At 33.3% G+C, this 26,940-nt stretch overlaps 1 protein-coding gene across 1 annotated transcript in view; it reads left to right on the top strand.

Moving 5' to 3' along the window:
- The first annotated feature begins 9,645 nt into the window (after positions 1 to 9,645).
- The window catches only part of LOC127554009 (target of Nesh-SH3-like), a 122,363-nt gene continuing 105,068 nt past the window's right edge, over positions 9,646 to 26,940 (top strand). Inside the window, exon 1 of the mRNA XM_051985202.1 lies at positions 9,646 to 9,795. Coding sequence (XP_051841162.1) covers positions 9,717 to 9,795 — 79 coding nt within the window. The 5' untranslated portion in view covers positions 9,646 to 9,716. The remainder of the gene's footprint in view (positions 9,796 to 26,940) is intronic.

Genomic DNA, 26,940 nt, shown 5'->3' with positions numbered 1-26,940 from the left:
CAGTGGCATCTTGAATTCTTTTAAAAATAACTTAAACCTAAAATGAAAAAAATTTCCATAGACACACAACATAAAAGAGTTCTCTATATGAAACCATGAATCTATTTCATACTGCTTACTTTAAAAACCAATAAATTCCTAATGACTTTCAAAACTGTCCTGCTTGTTTGTGCTTCCTTATGAACTTATATCTATTTTTTTTCTGTGCATTAAAAATATTTCAATGGCCTCTTTTTTTGGGGGGGGGGGGGAAGAGCATTCCTCTTACTTATATCTTTCCTCCAATTAAAACCAAGAGAAAAAAAAATGTAAACAATAAAGCTAGTCAAGCAAAATGAATTCATAGCAGCTATATCCAAAGAATATCAATTTGTGCATTTGTGTCCATAGCTTCTCTGTCTAGAAATGTGTATCATAGCTAAATTCCCCCCCGCCCAGATCCTAACCTTTCCCTTCTTCTCTTAATCCTCCTCTTTAGTATCAGTACACTTGTTGTTGGTTTTTGTTTGTTTTGTTTTTGTTTTTGTTTTTTGGAACTATTCCTTCCCTAGGGAAAGCTAAGTAGCACAGTGGAAATAGTGCCAGTCCTGAATTCAAATCTTTCCTCATATGCTTATTAACTATGTGACCCTGGGCAAATCATGTAACCCTGTTTGCCTCAGTTTGAGTGGGAGAAGGAAATGACAAACTACTCTAAAGTTTTTGCCAAGAAAATCCCAAATGGGGCCACAAAGAGTTGGACATGATTAAAAAATCATTCCTTTCCTGTATTATTCTTCCTCTTAACTGGCCACTTCTGTTCCCTATTCAATTTGATGTATTTTTTAAAATAACTTTTTATTGATAGATAATTTTTTACAGCATTATCCCTTGCATTCACTTCTGTTCCGATTTTTCCCCTCCTTCCCTCCACCCCCTCCCCCAGATGGCAAGCAATCCTATACATGTTAAATAGGTTACAGTATATCCTAGATACAAAATATGTTTGCAGAACCGAACAGTTCTCTTGTTGCACAGGGAGAATTGGATTCAGAAGGTATAAATAACCGGGGGAAAAAAACAAAAATTCTAACAGTTTACATTCATTTCCCAATGTTCTTTCTTTGGGTGTAGCTGCTTCTGTCCATCATTTATCAATTGAAACTGAGTTAGATTTCTTTGTCGAAGAAATCCACTTCCATCAGAATACATCCTCATATAGTAATTTGATGTATTTTCACATGAAACTCTGTGTGAGTGTGTGTGTGTGTGTGTGTGTGTGTGTGTGCGCGCACGTGCGCACATTTATGTTTTCAACACTCCTTTGTGTGATTCAGGGACAGTTTATCTGATGCTTTCTCCACTCTTGGTTTGCTCCATTTTTGTGTATTTTTCTCATACATACTGTTGATAAGAAATAAAAAGTTCTGCCCCTTTTCTTCCTCCTTTTTGTAGTAGTGTGTTCCTTTTACATTCTTTTATTTCATTTTCCTCTTAAACCCCATGGAAGAGAGCCAATCTACACTTCTCCTGACAGGATCTCTATTTTCTCTTATTTAACTCTTTGGATACTCTTTGAAAACATTAAGATACTGAAGAGATACTAGTTTCTTCTTCCTTAATAGAGTGTTAATTTAATTAACTATTTAATTAGATTACATTGGATGTAACAAAGCTCTGAATGTAGAGAGAATGAGATATGGCAAAGGTTATCCTTAGCAGAATAATATCACTAGCTTCTTCTGTTCCCACCCTCCTCCAAGGAAGATTTTTATTCTTGCCAGAAGAAAAAAGCCTGAAATTATGCCCAGAGTCCACTCTGTTCTCTTTATAGAGAGACTGGGATTACATCTATCTTCTCCATTAAATGTTGTTCATATAATATGTTAGTATAATAATATATGATCTAACTTCTGATCACTTTGTTTCATTATTGGAAAGATGGGGATAGCCAATCTCTGTATTCAAGGCTTGACCCCTTTCTCACCAAACATTATTTCTATAATGAATATACATAGTGAGTATTAAAGAAACTTATTATCCAAGTAATAGCAAAACAGATATCAGAGAAAGTATAGGAGGGCACACACCAAACAATATAGAATGAAAAAATTCTCCTATTGAGATGAGGTAATTCAACTCAACCAAGAAGGAAAATTCTAGATGTCATCTAAGGAAAAACTCCCTGAAATCTCTGATCCCTAAACTCTGGACAGAGGACCATGATGGAAAATATCAGCGTTTCTCATGTCTTTCTAGTCTTTTCCTTCAGCAACCTGAAGGATGATTGACCTCTTTCATCTCTTAAGTCAAAGCTAGAATTCAGAAGCACCCAGCTTGACTCAATCTTGAAAGAGCCTACCAGAAGGAGTTTGAAGTTTGAAGGATCCCATAGGGGACTGAAGAAATTTCAATCCATCACTCGTAAAAAGACATTCATCTCCACCAAGAATGAAAGAGTCACATACCAACAGGATTTGATACAGGGAGTTACATAGAAAAATATTAATTGCTCATGGGTAAGGCCAAATCAATATGCTAAAAATGGCAATATTCTCCAAATTAATTTATCTATTTAGTGCCACACCAATAAAAATATCAGAGATCACCTTATAGAGTTGGAAAAAATAGTAACAAAATTCATATAGAAGAACAAAAATGGAATTAATGGGAAAAGTGGGGAAAAAGGACGTCTAATAGTACCATATAGCAAGCTATATAGTTCATATAGAATATAATGTAGGTGCATAATATATAGAAGGAAGAGGACAAAAATTTATGAAGTACTTACTAAGTGCCAGGCTCTCCAAACAATTGAGTTCTTAGATTTCCAAGTATACCAGATAGTAGAGGCTCTTGTCCACTACTGGCTATCTTAATGTATATTAAGACACAATTTTCTCTAAAAATCACTAGACCTTTCCATCTGCTTTAGAGTTGAATTGTTCTGTCTGTGGTATCTCTTCCTATTAGAAGGTGAGCTCTTTGAGAGTAAGGACTGACTCATTTTTCTCTTTGAATTCTCAGTGCCTAGCACAGTACTTGACATATAGCATATATTTAATAAATACTTTTACATTCTATTTATGTGAGTAATAAACATATGGAACTTGTTACCTCAAGAGCTTGTCCAGTCCAAAAATATAAATAGGGTCAAAAAGAATTTAGCAAAATTCTTAGTTGATAAGCAAATAACAGGTTAGTGTAAGGAAATTGGGGATATTTACATTACATGCCTAAACTTCTAGACAGCATCATTTTGGAGAAGAGAAATAACATGCTTACTGGCAGACTGCCTTGGATACTACACTTAGAGACAGAGAACTATGTTGAATGATCCATTGAATATGATCCATTTGGGGAGATTCATATGCTAAATCAATAAGAAGTTTTAAATTGAAAACACAGTACCTTGATGTTTCCCATATGAAATCAAGAAGTAAAACAAAATGGATTATGTTCCAACCTTCCTCTCCCCCATCAATATATTTTTGCATATTATCAAGTATTTTCATTTCCTGATACAATATAGTTTATGTCATGAATGTTCAGTAAATGTGAACTAGTAGTATAGCAAGTTCAATTTTTATAATTTATAATAAATAATATTAATATAGGGTCTTAAGGTTTATAAAATATTACACTTTTTTGATAATATTTGAGCCTCACAGTGACTCTGTGGACTAGATAACATGGGTATTAATGAAGTACAGAGAGTTTAGTTGACAAACCCAAGGCCACAGTGTAAAGTGTCAGAAATGAAACCTGAAGTCAAGCCATCCTGATAGTGGATAGAGTGATGGGACTGATTCAGAAAGGCTCATCTTCAGGAGTCAAATCAAATACTTCCTATCTATATTATCTTGGTAAAGCCACTTAACCCTGAAATATTTAACTGAGACAAACATCTCAGTTTCCTTACCTGTTAAATGAGCTGGAGAAGAAAATGGCAAACCTCTTCAGTATCTTTGCCCAAAAAAAACAAATGGGGTCACTAAAAGTCACAAGTAACTGAAATGACTGAGCACTAACATCCTGCCTCTGGACGATTTATAAGTTTTAATGAAAAGCAATTTCACTTTTAGTAATGAAATAAAATTAAAAGATTTTTAAATACTTAGTATAAAAAATATTAAATATAGTATTTTTAAAATATCATTCTAAATTTCTATTAGTTTCCTTCTAGCTGCACTATCAAAGGGAAAATAATTCTTTTAAAAAATGTAGGGGCAGCTAAATGACACTAGTGGATAGAGCACTGGCCCTGAAATTAGGGGGAACTGAGTTCAAAATCGGTCTCAGATACTTAACACTTACTAATTGTGTGCCTAGACAAGTCACGTAGCCCCAATTGCCTTGCAAAAAAAAATGAGAAAAAATTTTAAAATGTAGAATGAGGAAACCTCAGTATTGAAAAAAAATGTTAGAAGGCTTATCTTATCTAACTTCAAATGAATGGAGAGAACAATAGAAGCAATTTCATTAATATATGTATGTACATAAACACATAAGTATATAAGATTTTAATATGGACTATCATCTATTCATTGATCACCAGAATCTCTTCTGACTCTAAATCTATGATCCTAAACTAAATGGTAAAAGATCTTGTCTTTTTTTTTCTTCTTTTTTTCCTTTCCCCTCATATTCTTTTTCTTCCCTTTTTCACACCCTCCCAAGCCATGTCATATAAGCTACTTCTTTGAATTGCAATTCAACGTAATATATACTTCAAAGCCCATACAAAGGTTTAGGTTCAAACTGGACCAAAGGCCTTCAAAGCCTTAAGCAAAGTAATAACATATACCTAATAAAAGTACAGTAAAAAGATGTTGTTATCATTTTTCAGTTGGGTCTAATTCTTCATGAGTCAATTTGGGGTTTTCATGGCAAAGACATTGGAGTGGTTTATCATTTCACTTTCCAGTTCATTTTATAGATGAGGAAATTGAGGCAAATAGGATTAAATAACGTGTCCAGGATTGCATAGGTAACAAGGGTCTGAGATCAAATTTGAATTCAAGATGATGAATCTTTCTGACTCTAGGCCTGATCCTATCATCTATGTCATTTATTTGTCCATGTTATATTTGTAGATATACCTACAATTACTGAAGATCCAGAAAAGAAAGTTCTCACATTTAAGTCCTTGACATTGTCAAAAGGTTCTACATGAGGAATTTTTAATATTTTATTAGTATAATTTACCTAAAAATAAACTCACCATCATTTACTTTGCCTCTTTATCCTTAGGACATTAGGATCTTTCCATCTGACCTTCAGTTAAAACTTTTTATATGTTGTTTCCTTTCTTTGACAACTTCTTGAAAACATGGGCACTTTTGCTTTTCTCTTTGCAGTCCCCATACTCTGCATATTACAAGTGCTTACTAAATGATCTGTCATTGCTCCATTCACTTAGCTTTCTATTTTCTCTTCCTTCCCTCACTGGATATTTTTCATGAAAACGGGGTCTATATCCTGTTTATCCTCTCACCAGAACCTAATATAGTGTCTTATATGTACATTCTTATATGTGCGTTATATGTACAAATCTGATTTCACTGATTTGTAGAACATCAGGTACTGAAACTCCCTCTCCTAATCCAGATCAGTCACATTTCTAGTAGAATCTTAGAGGGTTCCCTGGGGTTTTGAGGTATTCACTGACTTGCAGTGGTAGGGCTTGAATCCAGCTTTTCATGATCCTAAACCCAACTCTATTAATTCTACAAAGTTGCCTCTCTTGCACAAACATAGTAAACACATAATAAGTGCAATTGATAATAGAGAAAGTTACCTAGAAGAAAAAATGTTTAAAAATAGCAAGACAATCAAAGAAAAAAAATTGAAGGAAAGTGGTCTGTCCATTACAGATCTCAAACTCTATTACAACGTAGTAATCATCAAAAAATCTGGTATTAAGAAAGCCAATGATGGATCAGTGGAATACATTAGATGTACAATATACACTAGTAAATGATCACAGTAATCTAGTGTGTGATAAACCCTAAAATCTGAGCTTTGGGGATAAGAATTCACTATTCTTCAAAACTTCTGGCAAAATGAGAAAGTAGTAAGGCAGAAACTAGGTACAAACCAATATTTCACACCATATTTTGAGAAAGCCCAAGGTCACCCATTGCATCCTGCGTAATTTGCAATCTTCTTGACTTTTATCTTATTATTAGATTTCAATGGCTCTGGAGGAGAAGTGTATTCATGCACAAATCAAGACATCACTGACATGGATGTCATTAGTCTCTTTTGTGAATAAAGACTGAACAACAACAGTAGCAACAACAATTATATATCAAAATATGGCTCAAATGGGTTTTTGATGTAAACATAAAGAGTGATACCATAAAAAATTATGGGAGCATCGAATGATTTAGCTGACAGATCTATGGATCAGCAAGAATTTATGACCAAATAAGAGATAAAGAATATTACAAAATAATATGGATAATTTCTTTTAAAAGCTTTAAAAAGTTTTTGCATAAACAAAACCATTGCAACCAAGATTAGAAGGAAAGCAGAAAAGTGGGAGATGGGTAATTTACAGCAATTTTTCTGATAAAAGTTTCATTTCACAAATTTATAGAAAATGGAGTCAAATTTAAAAGAATACAAGTCATTCCTCAACTGATAAATAGTCAAAGGATATAAAAAGGTAATTTTCAGAAGAAGAAATCAACGCTATCTATAATCACAATTTTAGAATGCTCTAAATCTCAACTGATAAATAGTCAAAGGATATAAAAAGGTAATTTTCAGAAGAAGGAATCAACGCTATCTATAATCACAATTTTAGAATGCTCTAAATACCAATTAGAGAAAAGCAAATTATTAAAATGACTCTAAGCTACTATTCACACCCGTCCTATTGACTAATATGACAAAAGAGGAAAATGACAAATGTTTGAGTGTATATGGGAAAATTGAAACATTATTTCACTGTTGGTGGAGTTATGAATTGATCCAAGAATTTGGAGAGAATATGGAACTATGGCCAAAGAGCTATAAAACTATGCATATTCTTTGATTCAGCAATATTACTATTAGGTTTATATCCCCAAAAGATAAAAGATGGATGGGAGGAGGGGGAAGAAAAAGATCTACGTGTATAAAAATATTTAAACAGTTCTTTTTGTGGTGATAAAGAATTATAAATTAAGAGCATGTTCATCAATTAAAGAATGGTTGATCATGTTGTAGATGATTATGATGGAATACTATTGTGCTATAAGAAAGGACAAGCAGAATGCTTTCAAAAAACAAAACTTGGAAAAACTTGCATGAACTAATGCAAAGTACAGGAGTACAACTAAGGGAATATTGTACACAGCAACAACAATATTGGACAATGATCATCTCTGAACTATTTAGCTATTCTCAATAATACAATGATCCAAGACAATTCTGAAAGATTTATGAGGGAACATGTTGTCCACTGCCACAGAAACAACTTATAGAGTTTGAATGAAGATGGAAAAGTGATACAAATTATTTAAATCCCTAAGCACACTTCTGAGGAGGAGTCAGAGCTTTTATATTTCTAATGAATTTTACTTAACAATAATGGTAATAACTATCATTTACATAATGCTTTAAGGTTTATAAAAAGACTTTATATGTTAGTTCATATTTTATTTGAGTCTCACAACCATCCTGTGAAATAGGTGCTATTATTATCCCCATTTTACAAATGAGGAAACTGAGGCTTAGAGACAGTAACTGACTTGCCCAAAATATACAACTAGTGTCTGGGGCAGAATTTGAACTCAATTTTTCATCATTATGTCTATTCTGCCACCTATCCAGGTAACTGGCCTTAGCAGTTAAGCTGCAAATTTGTGTGTGTGAGTGTGTGTGTGTGTGTGTGTGTGTGTGTGTATACACATATATATCTGTATATATGTATGTATTTGTATACAAATATGTCCTATGTTGTATAAGCAATGCACATATGTGTTCCTATATATACATGTGTGTACTGAAATAGATATGTGCTATTGTGTATTATATACATGGGAGAGAACATTCAATCAGTCAGAAATGGAGATGATTACTAATCCAGGCTTTATTTAGCATAGTGATTTAGCAGTAACAGTTTCTTGAATATCGTTTTCTTATCCTAGTACCCTCCCTTCTTATTTTTTTTTTTCAGCTGGATTCTAGGCTCTCTCAGAAAAAATCTCCAATGTAACACAGAGGCTTCCATATCAGAACCTTGAGGCAATGACGTTTAGAATCCGCACAAAGTCCGCCAGCTGGATGAAGGATCCAACTTGTGAATCTGACAGCTCTGCCTGTTCATCAAGTTTAAAAAAAAGAGAGAGAGAGAGAGAGATGAAAAAGACCTGTTAAATAATCATGTCCATTCCAGAATCAGTGCCAGAGCATTCCTGTTGTGAGTGCTCAGGACAGTCTGGTTTTAAATGACTCTAGTAATGCATCTTTCAAAAGTTTAGAAGACTCTGCAAATTATTAGAACTCTTGTTTGGAATGGGAGTATATTCCTTTGATCATTTTTAATCCCACTAAGACCTTTTATTTATAATCTTAGTCTTTTTTTTAATAAAGAATCAATTCTAAAATAATTTAATATTTTTGAAGAATAAACATAAGGATCCAATCATTTGAATATTTTTTAAAGGCTTTAAGGTTTCTCTGAGAGGCAGTCTGAGGAAATAAATTTCAGGGTAGAATCAGAAGCAGGAAGATCTAGATTTATGTCTTGACTGACCCATACTAGCTACATGAATATGGACAAATTATCGTGTCTTTCAGTGCCCCAACAGATCCTTCCACCTATGAAATCTCAGGTCTGGTGCTTCTCACTCCATGCCTAATCCCTTGACCACTTCCAAAAAGAATGGATATAAAAGAAGGGTGGAAATTTGAGTGTAGTTAAAGGATTAATTTCTGTCAATTGATGTAGTATATTCTCTTTAATCTTCAAGGGAAAGAAAATAGAGGTACTAATGTAGAAATAATTGTTTAAAATTAAGTTATTTTATTTACTTGTAATGATTTGTATTTAAAATACATTTGCAGAGATAGAAAAGATACTTGTAAATTATCATAGAATTTTTTTTAAAAAAATATTTTGTCAAATGACAGACCTCTTTCTAATGTTTAAAGTTCCAGATCTTCTTGCTATTGAGTCATTTATGTTCTTTAAGTTGTTTAAATAACACAGGAACTAGGAGGGAGCAACATTCTCTCCCATTTCTACCCATGAAGAGAATTGACTTAATTTAGTAGGCAATTAAAACCAGACATTTTTAGAGTGGCAATCCTCCAGCTAATGGAGTTTTGCTATTTTTCCCCCACAAAAATTCAGATGTCTTTTTGGTATCATCTTCTCCTCCTCTGGATTTCAAAACCAGTTAGTGACTTTTGAAAACTACCCAGGATCTTTTCTCCCCCTTGATTTAGAGTAACTTTGTATTCCTGAGAGACAGCAAGAGACAGACAAGCAATAATAGCAGAGGCTAGAAAGTTATACACCAGAGGGAGTGTGATGTTGATAATTTTTTGTGCTGTTGTGCCTATTTTTTTTTTTTAAGTGGAAGGGTGTGATGTCATTTTGTCTCCTCCCCCTGTGAAGTAAGCTCATGCCTAACTTTTGCAGCCTCTGTCATTGGGAGAGCCGTTCACTTAAATGCAGCTCCAGGAGGCTGTGTGATACCCACCAGCATCACTCACACTGTGACTTTGGGTTTGTAACCATGGTCTCCAGCTTGATCTTTCTACTTCTCTGTGGAAACATTGCCCTAAACCTGGGAAATGCACAGAAATTGCCAAAAGGCAAGTAGCTCTAACTGTGTTTTTTTTTCTTCTGTTTTTAATATGACTTGTTGGAATACATTAGTTTTCAAGTGTTGAGACTAAATCTGCTCTGTTGTATTATATAAGGAAATTGTTATGCAGTGCAGAAGAGATCAAGGTTTGGGAGGAACTTATTTTAAACTCTGATTTTGCTTCTAATTCTGTACTAATATAATCTTCTACCCTTGACTTTTTTTCATTGCCACACAAAAATCAAAGGACAGTTTTCTTTCATTAAGTTTAGCAGAAGTTAAGGAACTGTTAAAGTTTGATTTTAGACAATCATACATAGAGATCCAGATTAGAAGGGCATTTAAATCCAATTAAAGAAGAAAGCTGTGTGTGTGTGTGTGTGTGTGTGTGTGTGTGTGTGTGTTCTTTTCACTATCTCATTTCTAGTTTGGAAATTAATAGCAGCAAATTTGAGGGGAAAATGGGTGCTGGGATGATTTCTTCCTATATACCTGTTAAAGGGAGGGTTAAAAGAATGCTAGGCATGAAATACCCAAAATGGGTCATGTGCACATTTGTTTGGACGGAGTTTGGAAGAGGATTTACAGGACTTGAAAGGACACTCCCCCTTTGTCTTCTTGCTAAATTGAACTGTTTTCAGTGTTGGTATTTTGTTTATACATGTTACCAGCAGGAGAATATTTAAATATTTCTAAATTTAGGCTCTTGAAACTACTCAAGAAGCCTATGAGCTCTAAAACTCGAGACTCTTTTTCTACCTCTGAGTAAATGAATCTAACAAGTCCCTTCACAACCATGATTTTCTCAGCAGATTTCTAGTCTGTAAAGACATTTCATGGGTTGCACACTGCTGCAGTCAGCAGGATCATGGAAAGAGGTTGTAACTTACTATTCAGATGTTAGGGGAAATGCCCAAAGTGATAATACCACTGCTCCTCAGCCTCCTGCTAGTCAGCAGAATGACCCAGGACATCAGAACAGAAGGTGATGCCTTTTTCCCAGAATATTTGCTATGGACAGATTATCTTAAATTTAGAGTGTGAATACTGAAGGGTTTGTATTTGTCTGTACAAATAATAAAACAAAATCTCTTCACATGTGACTGTTTAACTCATTTATAGAAATAGAGAATTTTCCCTACGAGGGAAAGTCATGCCTTAATAATTTAAAATGTTATTTCTTAAATACATGTCAGACATGTATATTCAGACATAATTGATGTCATTTCATTGTATTCTGAGGATATATTTATTAAGGACATACAATTTTCTTCTGGGAGACTGAGTTTTCTCAGTTTACACATGGTTTTATTTTACATTTTTATTCAGTATGATAGAATAACAGTCATAACCCTGTTATTGCAACTTTCTGACAATGCCAAGAAATTTAATTATGTTGCAATCACTAGATGAAATCTCTTGACACACTTTTCCTTTTCCAGTAATATTGAAAAAAAATATCATTCAAGATAAAGGGTACAAACCTCTTAATAATAATAGGTAACACTTATGTAGTGCTTTAAAGTTTTCAAACCACTTGAGAAATGTTATTTCATTTTATCCTCACAACAATTCTAGGAGGCAAGTGTTATTATCCTCATCCTCTAGAAGAAGAAAGTTAGGCAGACAGAGGTTAAATAACTTGCTCAGGTTACACAGATAGTAAGTGTCTGAGGCAGGATTTTCACTTCTGGGTTCCAGATCCATCATTCTATCTACTGAGACATTTAGCAACCATATATAAAATACATTTATATAAATAACATATATTTATATACAATCTATACAACACAGAAATGTTTATATAATTATATTACATAAGATATATATATATATAAAATCTATGTGTATGTATAGTTTCACCTAGAGATTCCATGTTTGGTAAGATCAGAGAAATGATTCTCTTACAATAGATTCTCCTTTTTTGGGAAACACTCAAATGATGTGAATTTTATGGGATTTTTTGCATATGTTTTTGCTTAAACCATATCCAAATGCAATCAAGTTTTTCTTTCTTTCCTTTAATTTAGCTTTAATGTGTCTACATAAGTGTCTACAGTATTGAAAGCACTGTACTATAAGTGCTGAAACACTAAATTTGTGAAATCATTTACCTTAGACTACAATCTAAATACTTTCTTTACCCCTTTCATAGCATAAGCTCTCATATATATACTACTGCTTTAATTTTAAGTTATCCCTATAATTTAATCTCCATGTTGTAAATGACAAAATTAAATAATAATGAGGTATAATAAGCATCAAGGATTTCTTCCACAAAGTTCTTTTCTGATCCCTCATCAATCTGTAAAAGTGATCTAGGATTCTTGAAGGACATATCAGTGCCAGTGCAACATAGCCCTTGAAAGGCTTCTAATGGAGCCCAGGTGATGTGTTTACTACTTGAAGTTTAGTCTGAGCTACGTTCAGAGTGTTTCCTGAATTATAGCCAGCTTTAATATAATGCTTTAGAATTTGCAAACTGCTTTCCAAATATAATTCGTTACTCTCACAAAAACCCTATGAGATGGATAGGATTATTCCCACTTTAGAGATGAAGAAATAGAAGCTGAAAGAAGGTAGTTAGTAATTTGCTCAGATTGACATGCCTAATAAGAGTCTGAGGCAGGATTCAAATTCAGGTCTTTCAGATCTGAGATTCTGTACTCTATGCAATTTACCTTTGGCAGGTTTCTTGATGTAGAGGTTTCCAATGCAGGGCAAGTTATAGGACTTATTTCTGAGGACAACTGTAATTAAGGTCAGAAACTTTCCCCACTAAGCTAAAAGAAGGTTTGGGGCTTTTTGGTTATTGTTATTGTTGTTTTGTGTTGTTTGTTTTGGTAATTGTGTAGCTCGCAAAGACAATTAAATCATTGGGGATTACAATCTGTATCCAGGGGAAATTTCACCTTATTTTCGGCATTTTCAAAAGACAATGTAAATGCCTATTTGCATAAATTGCTATAGTGGATGCTAGACAGAACATGGTGAGAGAATGGATACTGTGGCAGAAATGAGTTTGACTTTGGAGTCAGACAAAGTATATTTACCTCTTTAGGGCTTAGTTTGAGTTTAATCACTAAGATCACTTCTGTATCTAAATCTGTGATCAGAATCAACAAGGTGCTTGCCCTTTGAGAATCTAGAATATGAAATAGATAATAATAGTTTTCAAGAAATGAAGATACTGTTAGATATCCCAGTGACTAAAGAGTAAATTATTGAAATACATTCCAACAGTGTAGTGTGGAGGAAATTGGGAGTCAAAGAACAGAGATTCAAATTCTAATTTTTGAACTTATTATATGATCTTAAGGCAAGTCATTTACTCTCTCTGGGCTCAGTTTTCTTATCTATTAAATGAATGGAATAGGGATTAAATGACCTTTCAATTCTAAATTTGTGGTCCTATAATCCTACACCTGAAGCCAGGAGAGAATTAAGAACTAACCTGGGGAGTCAAGCATAACGGGCAAATGTGAGAATTTCATAAATTAATAAAACAGGTTCTAAAAAAGCTAGATGTCATTCTTATTCGTAGAGAAATCTCTGAATGCCAAGTTATACACTTTCCCTCAGGGTTGATTTCTTGTGAAGAGCTCATCCAAGCTACTGACATTTCAGAGATGTTGCCAAATCCATGAGGGCATTGGCAGCAGTGTCATCATGAGAATTAGCTATTGTTGTAATTGCTCTAAAACAACCTTCTTTCTTCTTTTCACTCCAGCTCCAATTTATATGGGGAGGAGGAGGTATGAAACACATTTATCCTTGTCATAATAACATGAAATTCCTTTTGCTTAGCATGAAAAGAGTTTTTAAAAAGTGTTAAAAGTTGGTCTCGGGAACAATACATAGAGAAGAGAATGAATAGTGCATAAAATAGGATATTAGTTACTTAAGTCAACTCTTTGTAAAACTGCTCTATACAAGCTGACATTCAGAAGACAAAGATTATTATTACAAGACTATTTTGTCATTATTAGTAACAATGTTTATTGTTACTACAACTAATAGCTAGGGAATCCATGCTTTATTCTTTGTGGACATTCCCTCTATTATTGCAGATAACAATTCTTCCCTATCTTGGTAGATAGTTTAATAAAGTGGGTTTTTTTTGGGGGGTAGAGGAGGGAGAAAAAGATTTTTTCCCAATGTAAGAAACTCTCAGTACAGAAATTTCCTCCTCCCAATGAGACTGTCCATTTAGAATTTGTTGACTTTTAAAGTTTCCTGGGGCACTAAGGTGTTCATTAACTTGTCTATTATCACATAACTACTATAGATTAAAGCAGATCTTGAACCCAAATTTCCTTGACTGCAAGGCTGGCCCTTTGAGTTTTGGGCTGATGGGGGGGAAGTGAGGGGAAACACAGCCCATTCCTTTTGGTTCTTTATATTTTATAATGTGGTATAGTTCTTTATATTTTACAATGCGATGTACAACAAGTATTAGAATCACTGTTTAGAGATTTTATGGAGCTGATTTGCTCATATAATAATTGTTAGAGCTGGAATGCTGACTTTTAGATTGGAAGTCCAATGTTTTTTCTTCTTTAACACAGCTACAATAAGTTATCTTCACCTGAGTCAGAATCACTGACTTTCTTTTATTTATAGTGTGTGAATTGCTACAGAGATGAAAACACTACCCCAAAGTCCAGCAGTTGGTGATACTTCTGGGACTGTGATTTTTAAAGATTTCTGGGAAAGGAGGAGTTGGAAGAAGAAAATGCATGAGTTTGTCTTTTCTCTAGGATTTTTGTTTTTATTCTGTAGTGTGTGCTGGAATCAGATCTAATCAGTTCCTGTATAGGTATTGACACCTTATAAATCTACAAATAAGAGCTCGATTTATTGTTTTGTTGATTGTCTTGAATTGAGAAAATAATGGGAAAAAATGTTCATAATTCAGACTGAACTTTAAAAGTGTATCATGGCTGAATTCCCCACCAAGAGTCGATTTTTTATCATTTATCAACCCACCACTGCCTACACCCCAAATTTTGTGACATACACCTATAGGCAAAATGACTTCCTAGAGACCCTGTTGGGATGTGTTATGTAATGTCCTCCTCTAGTATCCATAGGAAATAAGCTAAGAGGTAAAAGATATTTCTAAGCTTTGAGTTAATAAACATTTCAGCTTACCAAAAGAGAGAGTAGTAAAGACAACTGTTGGTGTTATGGCTATATTTTAGCTTATGAAAATCCCTCAGCACTAGAGACATGAACAGGAACTTTTGGTTCAGATAGGAAAGGATATCCTGGTTAAAAGAACCTTTGAGAATAATTTTAATGGCATGATTAAGATGAGGAAAAATTTTTTCTTCAAGAGAATAATCACTTCTGGGACTATTAAAAACATGTGGTATGAGTGAGTGGTGCCAACAGTTGATGCTTGTAGACAGAATTATACCCTTGCAATCTTTGTCCAACAATTTGGAAGAAATAAATAATATCTAGAGTGATTTTTTCAACTACAAATAAAATAGGAAATAATAAAGAAATGCCAACTAATTAGAAAAATGTTCACTGGTGCCTGATGTGAGACTCAGTTTATCCAGCTCATCCCTAAAACATTCATAAATGAAACTGAGAGGGAGGGCAAGCAGATGCAAACTTGTACAGATCTACTAGCATTTGTTTCTATAGTTATTTACTTTCTATTAACAGTAATAGCAGAACCAATACATTTGGACTCTGCTTATTGTGCCTAAGAGATCATATAAGGAAGTAATCCATGGCACTTAAAGAAGATAAACATGGACACAGAAAGTGAGTAAGGACTTATGAGTCCTTACTAGAGATGATTCAACTATAAATATATGCAGTGATCACTTTTCTAGATATTTGAAAGAGTTAAAGATAAAGAATAGATAATATCATGTCACTCTACCAAAGGATAGACAAGAAGACACTAAGAACTCCCCTTCCTTATGCTTGTTGTCTCATTATATAAACTTTTATAAGAATGTTCTGTACATAAATCAAGGGCCCCCTGAAAATACAAGAAGGGAACAGATAAACTTTTTCAGAAAAATTTTCTATAGCAGTCTATTTCTTTATAGTCTCATTACCAAATAATGTAAAGAAAATAATAGACATCTCAATGTCTATTTTTAAAACATGTAATGCATTTATTTGACTTGGTAGAAAAAGTAGAGATATGAAGGCTCTTTCAAGCAAGGTGGTGTCCTTTCACAAAATAGAATTATGCAAGACATTATGGCAGATATAAATATTGAGATCACTTTTTCTTAGACTGTTAAGTCTTTACAAAAAGCAAGGTATAAAATAGGGAAGCATAGACTCTCCTGAGATGTCCACAAGTGTCAAGGATGATGTCCTGCCTAGTCTAAAAAATGGTTCTCCATTGATTAAAAGGTTCTCTGAATGCTTCTGTTTACAGGTTACATTGTAATGATCATATTAACTCATGGAATATACAAAGCTTCCTCAGTAAAATTCATAACAGTTTTTGAGATGAGACCTACAAGGGTATAACAATCCAAAAGACAAATATTAAATTTTCGGTGTTTGTTAGAAATTGGCCAATGCTATAAATCAGGACCTGAGTTGCTGTTTTGTTAATTATCCAAGTTTAGCAAAGTGATGAAAAGATGTTAATAATGTGGGTTAAATTTTAAAATGTGATGTACATACTTTCTCCCTACCCCCCCCCCCAGAGAACTGTTTGTTAATTACCAGAATACCCCTGGTCTTAACTGTCTCTACCAAAAAAATAATGTAATAGTGTACTGTCATAGTTTTCATGCTGTTGGAGAGGCCAACTTGAATTAGCACATTATTATCTATATCTTGTATGGATGATGTGCATGTATAATTAACTAGGCTTGGAACTGAGGAAGAAATTGGATTGGGTTACATTTGGGAAATTGTAGTATTTTCAATGACCACAAATTACTCAGTACTATAAATGTCCATCTCTTTTAGAACCGATGTTCTCTTGTAATAATATATGACTGCAAATCATGGAGTCTTAGTAGAATCAAAATTGCAGACCCACATGGAGCAATGGAAAGATTAGTAGTAAGTGCTAAGTAATGTAACTGAAAAGATAACTTAAGTGTGAAAAGTGGCAAAGCATTATAATGGTCAGCATGTGTGATTGGAAAAGGAGTCAGGTCAGTCATTAGCATGCCATTAATATAAGTGCTGCAATTATTCTCCTGAGATGTGAAACTCTCAGGAGTGTGTTATTGAAGAATGATTTATAGAAAGACATAGAGAAGAAACATACAAAATAAGAATATACAAATAATTTAAGATCTGTATCAAAGAAAAGCATGGATCTTTCAAAATATCAAATGGTAGTGATGAGTCCAAACTTAATTGTGTTATTAAAAAATTCACTAACCATTGGGTCTGCGAACAGAAGTATGATCATGCGCTAGCTTTATCTCCAATACTCACTACCATATTATCACCTAATTTTAAAAATGGCACCTTGAGCATTTAAATTTGAGATCTCAGTTCAGTCATTTTTCAGTTATATCTGAATTTATGACCCCATTTGGGATTTTCTTGGTAAGGATACTAGATGATTTGCCATTTCCTTCTTCAGCTCATTTTACATATGAAGAAACTGAGGCAAACAGAGTAAGTGATTTGCTCAGAATCACACAGCTAGTAAGTCTTCCTGACTTTAGGCAAGGTGCTCTATCCATTGTGCCACTTAGTGGATATCTGCCCTTAGATTTGAGGCTTATTATATCTAAGTTACTATTAAACCGACCATATATTTCTCTACTTTTGTATCTTTTAAATACTTAAGAATGAAAAAAAAAAGAAAACATCATATTGCTTTTGGAGGAAACAGTCTCTCCCATCTGGTTCAGTAAATATTCACTCACCTGTGGTTTGGCTTTCATACAAGGTGTCTCCAAAGTCTTAGTGCAGTCTTAAGCTTTAAATCTTAAACTATTAAAGCTTAATACTACACTAACACAGAGGAAAGAATATTATATATATATAATGATTTAGACCTGGAGTTAAGGAGACATCCTGTGTATTAGGGGGTAAAAGCACTTCTCAAACCTCAATGAAAGCAAGACAATTCTGAATCACATAAAATTCTTCAAAATTTTAGTCACAAATTACAACTACAACTTCCCCTTACCCTCAATGGAGAGGAAAAGAGAAAAAAGGAAGACAGTGGGATAAAATTAGAAAAATATGTGAAATATTTAAATATTTGTTATTGATCCAAATTGACAGTTTGAGAACTCATAAATGTTTAAAACCTATCAGGTCTGGCATAGCCAATTCAAAAGCATAATTATTCAAATCATAATTTCAAATTTCCATAGGTCCTAATTTTACTTGCTTTTGAACATTTCCTATAAATGGAATTATAAGCTGTTGAATAATTGTTCAGCCTGAAAGAACAAATATTTATTAAATACTTACTATATGAATAATGATAACTTTGGTGCTGGAGGAGGTACAAAGATAAATTAAATATAGCCTCTACCTTCAGGAGTTTATAGTCTAATAGTGGACAGGACACAATAGTGCATGCCTGTAGATTTTGTTACCAATGAGGCTTAGGCTGATGCATCACTTGAACTCCAAAATTCTAAGATATAATAGGGCTAATATTATCAGGCAATCACACTAAATCTAATACAAGAAGAGCAGGAGGGTAAGGCACTAGACTATCTAAGGAGAGGCTGAGTGATTCAGATAATAGATGGGACAGGTCAAAGCTTTTGTGTTGAGATCAGTAGAGAGATCTGAAATTTCCAGTGTGGATGAGATAATAATAATAATAATAACAATTTATAGTAGTAATAATAATAATAATTCCAATTACATAGAACTTTAATGTTTGCAAATCTCTTTCTAATTATCTCATTTAATTCTCACCACATCTTTGTAACTTGGGTTCTATTATTATTTCCATTTTACAGATGAGAAAGGGGTTGAGTGATTTGCTCAGGTTCACATAGGTAGTGAGTTGTTTGATGAAGAATTTGGGTTTTCCTGATTCTAACTACAGCTCACTTCCATTGCTTCACCAAGCTTCCCTACTGGGATACTCAGTCTTCAAAAGCAATACAAAATAATTAATCAAGTAGAAGGAGATAAGAAATATAAACATATAAGGGCAATATGAAATAGAACTAGGTTAAGTGCCTAGGGAAGCTAAAAAATGCTTTTTAACATCCAAGGAAGAAAGACTTTTTCAGACCCGGAATCATAGAGAATGTAATCTTTGAGTTGGGCCTCAAATGAAACATAGATACAGACAATTTATAATAATTAGACAAGGATTTTTTAAAAATTGGAAACTATCAACATTATAGTAAAATAAATAAAATTTTGGTTTCAGTTTGCTTTTCATTTAGTGGTTTCTACTGTGATAAGCAGCCATTTGATCCAAATATGGAATATGTTCAGACACGGAGTTAGATATGACTGGAAATTCATTCTCATAGCTTGACACACACATAACTTGAAGCTCTTATTTTACAAAAGGAAATTAGAAAAAATAAACAGTGCAATTCATATAGTACAGTGGGAAAAAGCATATACTGTGGGTCAGAGAACCTGTACTTTATTTTGAACCTGGCTTTACCACTATAGCAGGGCCAATTAAATTGTGACTGCTGCAACCCATTTGATTGTATCTAATTTACAACTATTGTATTCATTTTCATAATGTATAGAAGAATGTGTTACTTAGGATTTTTGTAATTTAAAATTCTATACTTTTTAGATAAATGAATTGACATTGCTTATTGGAACCTCACAATATTTGTTTGCCTCAATTTTCTTATCTGTAAAATGGGAATAATAATAGCACCTACTTCAAGGTAATTCTAAGAATCAAATGAGAAAATATTTGTAAAGTACTTAGCATACTGGCACGTAGTAAGCACTATATAAATGTTAGTAATTTTATTAATGCATCAAGAGACTATCATGATGCTTTATGTGAAGGCCCTATTGTCTTTTCTCCAAAGAACAAGGCTTAAGGGGATTTCCCTTGGCAGTGGTGAAGTTGTTTTAGAGATGAAAAAAATTTAAAAAGAAAAACTTCTTGTTTCAAAAAATTAGAGAATAGAAGTAGAAATGATCTTAGGGACCATTTAGTTCAACCCACTCATTTTACAGATGACCCAACTAAGGCTCGAAAGTTGAGTGATTTCTCCAAGGTTATGTAGGAAGTATTGGGATAGGATTAAACCCAGGTCTCCTGGTTCTAGACCCTATATTCTTTCCACTGTATTAATCCTGACCTTTTCCCTGCTTAGCTATGCATTTTGTGTTCCATCATTTTTTTCTTTAAATCCCTAAACTGATCTCTCTCCTATCTGAAAAGGACTACAAATCTCAAGGATTTTGTGTCTAGTTGTCTCAGAGGTTGTTATAAATCCTTGTCAGCTCAAAGAGTCTATATTTTAATGGAAGAAAGACATATGAACAGATAAATAAATAAAAAGTTAGGTGCATTAAACAACTGGTGGAATTAAGAAAGGTCTTATATAAAAAGTGGCATATAAGGAGAGCCTTGAGGAAAGAAGCTACAGATTCCAAGAACTGAAAGTTGGATATCATTTATGGGGAACATAAAATAAGCCAGTTTAGCAGGAAGGTAAAGTGCCTGGGGGAGTTGGGAAATTTGTGGTGGTAGTGGGGAGATATAAATAAAATAATCCTGGAAAGATAGATTGCAGGCCAATTTTGAAAGACTTTAAATGCCAAATAGAAGAGTTTGTATTGAATCCAAGGGGAAATAAGCAGTTACCAAAATTTCTTGAACAGAACATGATTAGACCTGTGCCTTAAAAATATCAGTTTATGTGTTACCCACATCCTGACAGAGAGAAATGATGGACTCAGAGTAAAGATCAAGACATTGTTTTTGGATATGGTCAATGTAAGAATTGGTATTGCTTGACTATATGCATTTGTAACAAGAGGTTTTTTGTTTTGTTTTGTTTTGTTTTCTTTCCCAATGTGGAGAGGGAATGTTTAGAGGGAAGAAGGAGAGAGATACAGTGAATTTTCATTGTTTGAAAAAAATAAAATTTAATAAAACAAAGTTGATTAAAAGTGAAACAAAACAAATGAAAAATAGCAATTTAGGATCTGGTGTAGTGAATGGACTAGAAATGGGATAGACTGGAAATAAATACCAATTAGAGATCTATTGCAATAATACATTCAATCTATTCAAGAAATGATGGACTAGTGTAGTTACTGTATGAGACATTATGGAAGTAGAATTAAGAAGGGGAAAATGAGAAGGGAAATCGCATTTATCAAGGGCCTATTATGTGCTAGGATTTGTGCTAAGTGCTTTACCATTATTACTTCTTTGAATCCCCCCCAAATCTTAATAAGTAGGTTATTATCCATATTTTACAGTTGAGGAAACTATGGCAAACAAGGTTAAATGACCTGTCTAGGATCTTACAGCTAGGAAGTTTGAGAGCATATTTGATCTCCATTCTTCCTGTCTCCAAGTCCAGTACGGTAACAAGATCCAGTAACTGATTGATTAATGGGATGAGGGAGAATGAAGAGTAAAACTTCAAAATCTAAATGACTGGTTTTCTTTGCAAAAATGAGAGAGCAGGCAGCATCTACCTATAACATGCTAATGGTCTTCTTCAAAGACTTTTTATATTTCAAGAATATAAATGGGTTATTTGATTCCTATCAGCTTATGCCACATGACCAAACCACCTTCTTTGCAGATCATAAATTTCTTTAATATATATACCTTATCACATTTGTTTAGTGTAGGTCATCAATGGAAATAAGATTAAGTAAACTTTACATCTATAATGTGCATTTTTTTTCCTTCTTTTTCTAAATGAGAGTTTTTATTTATTTTTTGCAAGGCAATTGAGGTTAAGTGACTTGCCCAGGGTCACACAGCTAGGAAGTGTTAAGTGTCTGAGGCTGAATTTGAACTCAGGCCCTCCTGACTTCAGGACTGGTACTCTATCCATGGCACCATCTAGCTGCCCCTCTTCTTTACTTTTTTTCAATAATAATGGCTTTTTATTTTTCAAAATACATGCAAAGAGTTTTCACAATCTACTCTTGCAAAACCTAGTATTCCAAATTGTTCTCCCCTCTCTCTCTTTTCTCCCCTCCTCTAGATATCAAACAATCCAATAAAGGTTACACATGTGAATTCTTCTACATATGTTTCCACATATGTCATGCTGAACAAGAAAAATCAGATCAAAAAGGGAAAAAATAAGAAAGAAAAAAATCAAGAAACAAAGAACAACAAAGGTGAAAATACTGTTGTAATTCACATTCAGTCTACATATTCCTCTCTCTGGATGCGGATGGTTCTTTTGGTCATGTGCTTATTGAAATTGCCTTGAATCACCTTATTGTTAAAAAAAAGTCAAGTTCATCACATTTGATCATCACATAATATGATGTGCATTTTCAATCCTTGTGGAGATTATAATGTTTGAAGATCCACAAGTGTAGAGTATTTCATGGTGAAAAGATAAGTCTCACACTGGGGAGCAACTTCAAAGCAAGCTAATGGGGCAAATGAAATGGAGCAAATCATTTAGTTAAATATAACTTCAAGTATTCTTCAAGATATCCCATTCCTATCACTCACTACCAAGTATTATTTTTTTTCTTCTATCAGATCTTGCTACCTATGTTACAGTGTTGTTACTGAAGAAAGGATCTTGATAATTGTGAAATTCTCTAAGTCTCCTATATCCAGGAGGAATAGGCTCTGATTTCCTTTTAACTCAAAAATATTTAGATTTATTCTTATTCTCCTCTGTCTTGAGTCTTCTGAGCAAACATTTGCCTTCTGAGCAACAGAGTTCATAAACTCTGGACTACTTATTTTTATAGAAATTAAGTGGATGGCACTGGCATCCTTTTACTTGGACTCATCCCTCAGTCTTTAGAATCATAACCAGGAAAATGAAGCCCACCAAAAAAACTTTGAATTCTTTCTTCTCCAAGGAAAACAGCACTGCTTCCTGGAGAAATACATTTTATATTTGAAAGATGAATTGATTTTCTTATAATGGGAATATAAGAATTATAATCATCTGCTCCTATAGAGAATTTTACATAAAAACCTGCATAACTTTTACAAATTACTTCTGGAAATGAAAGCCACATTGAAATATAGGAATGGCTTATATTAAATAATCGAGTCATCATCCTAAAAAGCATTTTATAATTTGAAATATTAAAAAAAATTCCTCAGAGTAGGAAAACAAATCTCTTAATTTTCCTGACCTGTCTCCTTCTCAAACCCTCATAATTGTAATTAAGGCTATAGATTACCAGATTTATTTTCATCATAAATTAATTACAGCATAATTCCTTCACTTTGACTCTGAAATGACTTGCTGCATTTCCCTTGTTTAGTGTAAGGTGTTTTCCAAGATACATGTATCCTTTATGCCCCAAGCCTCTTTCTAATGTAAGCACTTTCTGCCGACAGACCAGCCAAGCCTTAAATATAATGCAAGATTAGTAAATCTCACAAAAAGAATGTAAACAACAAGGAGAAATAATTGAATCATAGAGCCATTCTTGCTAGCCTTTCTTCACATGTAAGTGAATGAAACCACTTACTGGATTCTCATTAACTCCCATCTACTATATCATGGGAAAGACATAGTTACTTTTGAACTTATTTCCCATTAGTTTAAAACAACAATAACAACATTCTTAAAGTTCAGTGTTGTTTGTCTCATGCAGTCGATAAAGTCTCTGGACCAAATAAAATTTGTGGGAGCCTCTTACCTTGACTTTGGTATTTTTGGTATTTTCAGGATTTTTACAGTATTTCTGAGATCATGCTCATCTTATTGGATCATTCCATACATCTTTTCTATCTCCCACTATCACTATCACATAATAATAAAAAAAATCTATATTTATTATATGCAAATTTTAGGTTTTATATATATATTCACATGGGGTTCTTCTTGGTTGTCAGTTCACCCTTTAACTTGAAGGAACTTCTGCTAAAGAAGCATTGTGCTGCAAAAAGGGAGCAGGAAGTGGGTAGATAGATAGAGAGTGAAGTGACACTTTCCATAATCATATGAGCAAAAAAGGGCTGCTGAATAAGAAGTAATTATACATGTCAGAGCTAACAACTAAACTTGGACCTGTGTTTGTGTATATATAAAAACACACTTTGGCATGCCAATCTTATTGTTCAAAGATGATTCTGTAACTAGTCCCATCCTAGAAATTGGATTTATTTTTTAAAAACAAATCAACATTGTTTCAGCTTCTGAACTTGTATAGCAGACACAAAAATTGATGGGAAAAGACAGATATCTTAAAGACTATAGGATCTGGAGTCAGAAAACCTGAGGTTAAATTCTGGGTTTTTTAGTTATTACCTGTTTAACCATGAATGAATAACAATTTCTCTGGGCTTCAATTTCTTTATCATTAAAATGGGGTTGGGAATGGTGAGGGATTTCGTACCTCCAGTAATCTTCCAGCTCTAAATGTCATGTTTCTATTTACTATGAAAAATTTCTACAAGACATGCTTTTCTTTTTAACATTTTTACAATTGTACTTTTTTCTAATTTGCTCCAAAAAACCTTTTAAGAGTTTTGCAAAACATTAAGATTTATCTAGCTAAACTCTAATTATTGCTCTTCTCCTCCCCCTCCAGTTTTCTTAATGTGTAAATAACTGCCAGCATGATTTTTTTTCTCATTGCTTTTTCTTGTTTCTATTGAGAATTCAGTACTCCGTGCTCAAATGTATGCAGTTTTGTAGGAACTTTCAACAGAAAGAGTTTGATGTTACTAGGGGAAAAAAAAAAGGAGATAGTAGAAAACAGCCAGAAAAGACCAATTAAATTATAAGAGCACTAGAGTTGGAGTGGACTTTAGAAATGGATGTAATGGATAGATGAATAATTTCTAAAGATTAAAAAAAGTTAATTCTCTCTACAACCACTATCTAATTTATATTATAGCATTTTTTGGAAAAATAAAAGTTGGTATTGGGTAGAAATAAAATTTGAGTTCTTAGCAGTATCAGAGCTCCAAGTCCCCAATTTCTGTATAACTATAGGCATGTTGATTTAGCTCTAGATTTTCATTTTCTTATCTGTAAAATAAGTATATTGTACTATATGATTTCTAATGTTCTATCAAGCTTTAAAGATTCTATAATCATAGTTTTTCATGAGAAAATTCTAAATTGCTTTAGAAACTTTAATAGAAGTAAACTATCATCATTACTCTATTTTCTTTATGGAATGCAACCACAGGCTATTGAAAGGCCAAAAAACTCCATTTTGATTAAAAATACTTACACAGGTACTTTGCATTGGTCGTCAGACCTGTTTTGTGGATTTGGGACTAAATTTTAGGACTAAATCAGTATTTTGTCATTGCAATTTTTCTGACACAAGTGGGAAAGCTGAAGAAAATAAGAATCTCTACTGAAATCTTGGGACAATTACAAAGATCCAAGAAAAAATCTACAAAGTAGGTCAGTTTAGGGCTAAAGTCCTTGAAAAATGATGTGGAAGATTTAATCCATTGAAGAAATGCTTCATTATTCTTCTATTCCTTTGCTGCCAAGCCTTTACTCTGAACAACTTTGAGTTGAATGAAACCACTTACTGGATTCTCATTAGACTGTGATATTGTTGTTTTGCTAACTTTAGCCATCACCTATAAAACAGGGTGCTATGATGAGTGGTCAAAGTGCTAAACTGGGTTGGGTAGACCTGGGCTTGACACCCATCTCTGACACTTAGAGTTATATGACCTAGGAGAATAATTTAACCTCTTGAGCCTCAGTGTTCACATCCGTGAAACAAGGTTAATAATGATTGAAGTGCCAATCTCACAGGGAATTGTGTAGAATAAACAAGAGTAGAGATACTACATAGATATCTTTTCAAATTTTATTGTTATGATTCAAATTACAAATAAGCTTTAGAGTAAAATAAAGATAAACTCCAACTTCCTAAAATATGTAACAAATCATTAGTAACTTTTAAAAATGATTGATTAATGTAAACCTATTGATTTATTAATGTAAATATCTCTGGCACCATTTCTATCCCAAAGCTTGGTGCTCAATTAAAACTTACAGAATAAATAAATTCTCTAAATCCTAGAGAAGAATTTTAATATTAAATTTTGATTCATGAACATTTAAATAGTAATAACATTACATTTATATATTTAATTACTCAACTCAAATGGATCTTTAGCAGATCCACACAGAGACAGAGACAGTTTACATCTAATTGCAGAACCTCCAATGAAAAGAATTTACAATATATGTAGGAAAAACTAAGTGGTTGGAGAATCTGTATTTATGTATATTACATGTATTTGTATAAACAAGTGTGTGTGTGTGTATATGTGTATGTGTATAGCTATATACATGATTAAAGAATATGTTCTATATTATATAATATATCACATTATATCATAATCATGTTATATGATATGATATGCATATTATATCATATAACATATAATGGGAATATTTGAGATAAAGGATTAACATAATATATATGAAAAGGGATTACTTTATAATCCTATAATTAGATATATATGCCCACATATACGTATGCATAAATGGACATGCATTTGAATATAGCTTTATAATTCAGAATCACAGGAAAGGGCTTTAAAAACTACCTAATCAAATCCATAGCCAAACAAAAATTACATCTCCTACACATAGTTTTCAAATCCTGGCTTTGAGGAACTCTAGTGAAAGGAAGTGTTCCACCTTCTGCTGCAGGAAATCCCACTTTTAGGCAGTTATAGTTGTCAGGATATGAGTCTTTACATCAAAAGCTGAATTTACTTCTCTAACTTCTAAACACTGCTTCTGATTCTTTAAAGCTTTGCTTGTCTTTACATATATATACACACATAGATAGATACACACACACACACACACACACACACACACACACACACAATCCATTGTTCCATCATTTCAGTCATGTCTAACTCTTCATGACCTCATTTTGGGGTTTCTTGGCAAAGATACTGAAATAGTTTGCCATTCCCCTTGCCAAATCATTTTGGAAATGAGAAACTGAGCAAACAAGATTAAAAAACTTGCCTGGGGTCTGAGGCTGGATTTGAATTCAGGAAGGT

This window comes from Antechinus flavipes, chromosome 3 (genome assembly GCF_016432865.1).
Source record: "Antechinus flavipes isolate AdamAnt ecotype Samford, QLD, Australia chromosome 3, AdamAnt_v2, whole genome shotgun sequence".
NCBI lineage: Eukaryota > Metazoa > Chordata > Mammalia > Dasyuromorphia > Dasyuridae > Antechinus > Antechinus flavipes.
This window is presented reverse-complemented; position numbering and strand designations above follow the sequence as displayed.